Source organism: Entamoeba invadens (genome assembly GCF_000330505.1).
Source record: "Entamoeba invadens IP1 unplaced genomic scaffold scaff_1105074725053, whole genome shotgun sequence".
In the NCBI taxonomy this organism is placed as follows: domain Eukaryota; phylum Evosea; order Mastigamoebida; family Endamoebidae; genus Entamoeba; species Entamoeba invadens.
Window position 1 is genome coordinate 2,132 of NW_004443666.1, and position 1,346 is coordinate 3,477.

Consider the following 1,346-nt stretch of genomic DNA (forward strand, 5'->3'; position numbering starts at 1 on the left):
AATGTAATTTTTAATTCAACAAAAGTTACAAATTTAAGAACATAATAATTGATAATTTGCGCACCAAATTATAAAATGATTTATTGTGTTACAGAATTATTAGCCAGTTGTACTACAAACAAACAAATTCGATAATTAAGATAGAAACAAATAGACTATTTAAAATATTTATAATATTATAAAAACATAACACTTTGACTGTCTAAATATAATTTAATAACATACAGTCGTCATACAACTGCTTGTGTTTGTTGTTAAAATGTTATAACTAACAATATTTCAAATATAACTTTGTATAATTAACCAAAAATAATTAAATCAAATAAAAAGCATTATTATACCAACAAATAGAACATTAAGTTTTGAAAAACTTAAAATATATAAAAACACTTTATGTAATTTTTAAACCATAACATTTCGATTGTTAAATTATTTTGAATGTTATTTTTTCAATTTATAAAACAAAAACATTATAATTTGTCTGGTTAACTCTATATACATGTAAAATAAACTCCAAATATATAAGATAAATGTCAACAGAAAATTCCCCATTACCACATTCTCTGAAAAAATGTGGATTACCAGCTGAAATAGATTTTACTCTAAATGGTGTTAGAACAACTTTCCATATTGAAAACTCGACAGTTATACCGAAGTATTGTTATGCTTATAGAATATTATTTGACAAAGTTAGAATCCCTCCGATAATCACTTCCATTGAAGAAGGCGCATTTAAAGACACAAATGTTCATTACATTGACATTCCAATAACAGTCACTTCAATTGGGTCTTCAGTCTTTGCCAATTGTGAATTACAAGAACTCAAAATCCCGAAGTCCATTCTTGAAATATCAGAAGGACTTGCTTGCAACTGTAAACTTCAAAGAGTGACATTCCATTCACATCTTACTTCGATTCAAAGTAATGCATTTAGTTGTTGCAAACTTGTGAATGTCACCATTCCAAATTCTGTTATTTACATAGGAGCCAACGCATTTTCTTCTAACAGCAATTTGAACGAATTTTACTTCCCAAAAAATATGAAGGAAATTTCAGAAGGTGTTTTAAAGTCATGCTTCAAACTGACCAAAGTCCAACTTCCAGTGGAAGTTACTTGTATACGTAAAACGGCCTTTATGGACTGTGAAAAATTGATAAATATAAAAATACCAAAAACAGTTGAATTAGTTGAGGAAAAGGCCTTTTGGGGGTGTAAAAACGTCAAAGAATTAATTTTCAACGAAACGTGTATTTTAAAAAACGAAGCAATAGCATTGTGCACATCATTGACAAATTTAATTGTTCCAAATGTTAATAAAAAAAATTATAAATGCCGTCGGGTATGA

At 27.6% G+C, this 1,346-nt stretch overlaps 1 protein-coding gene across 1 annotated transcript; it reads left to right on the forward strand.

Moving 5' to 3' along the window:
- Window positions 1-530: 530 nt before the first annotated feature.
- EIN_124880 (hypothetical protein) lies at window positions 531-1,346 on the forward strand (the record flags this gene model as incomplete). The annotated part of the gene is made up of 1 exon (XM_004260368.1): window positions 531-1,346. One exon carries the CDS (start codon window positions 531-533, stop codon window positions 1,344-1,346), a length of 816 nt encoding a protein of 271 aa, XP_004260416.1.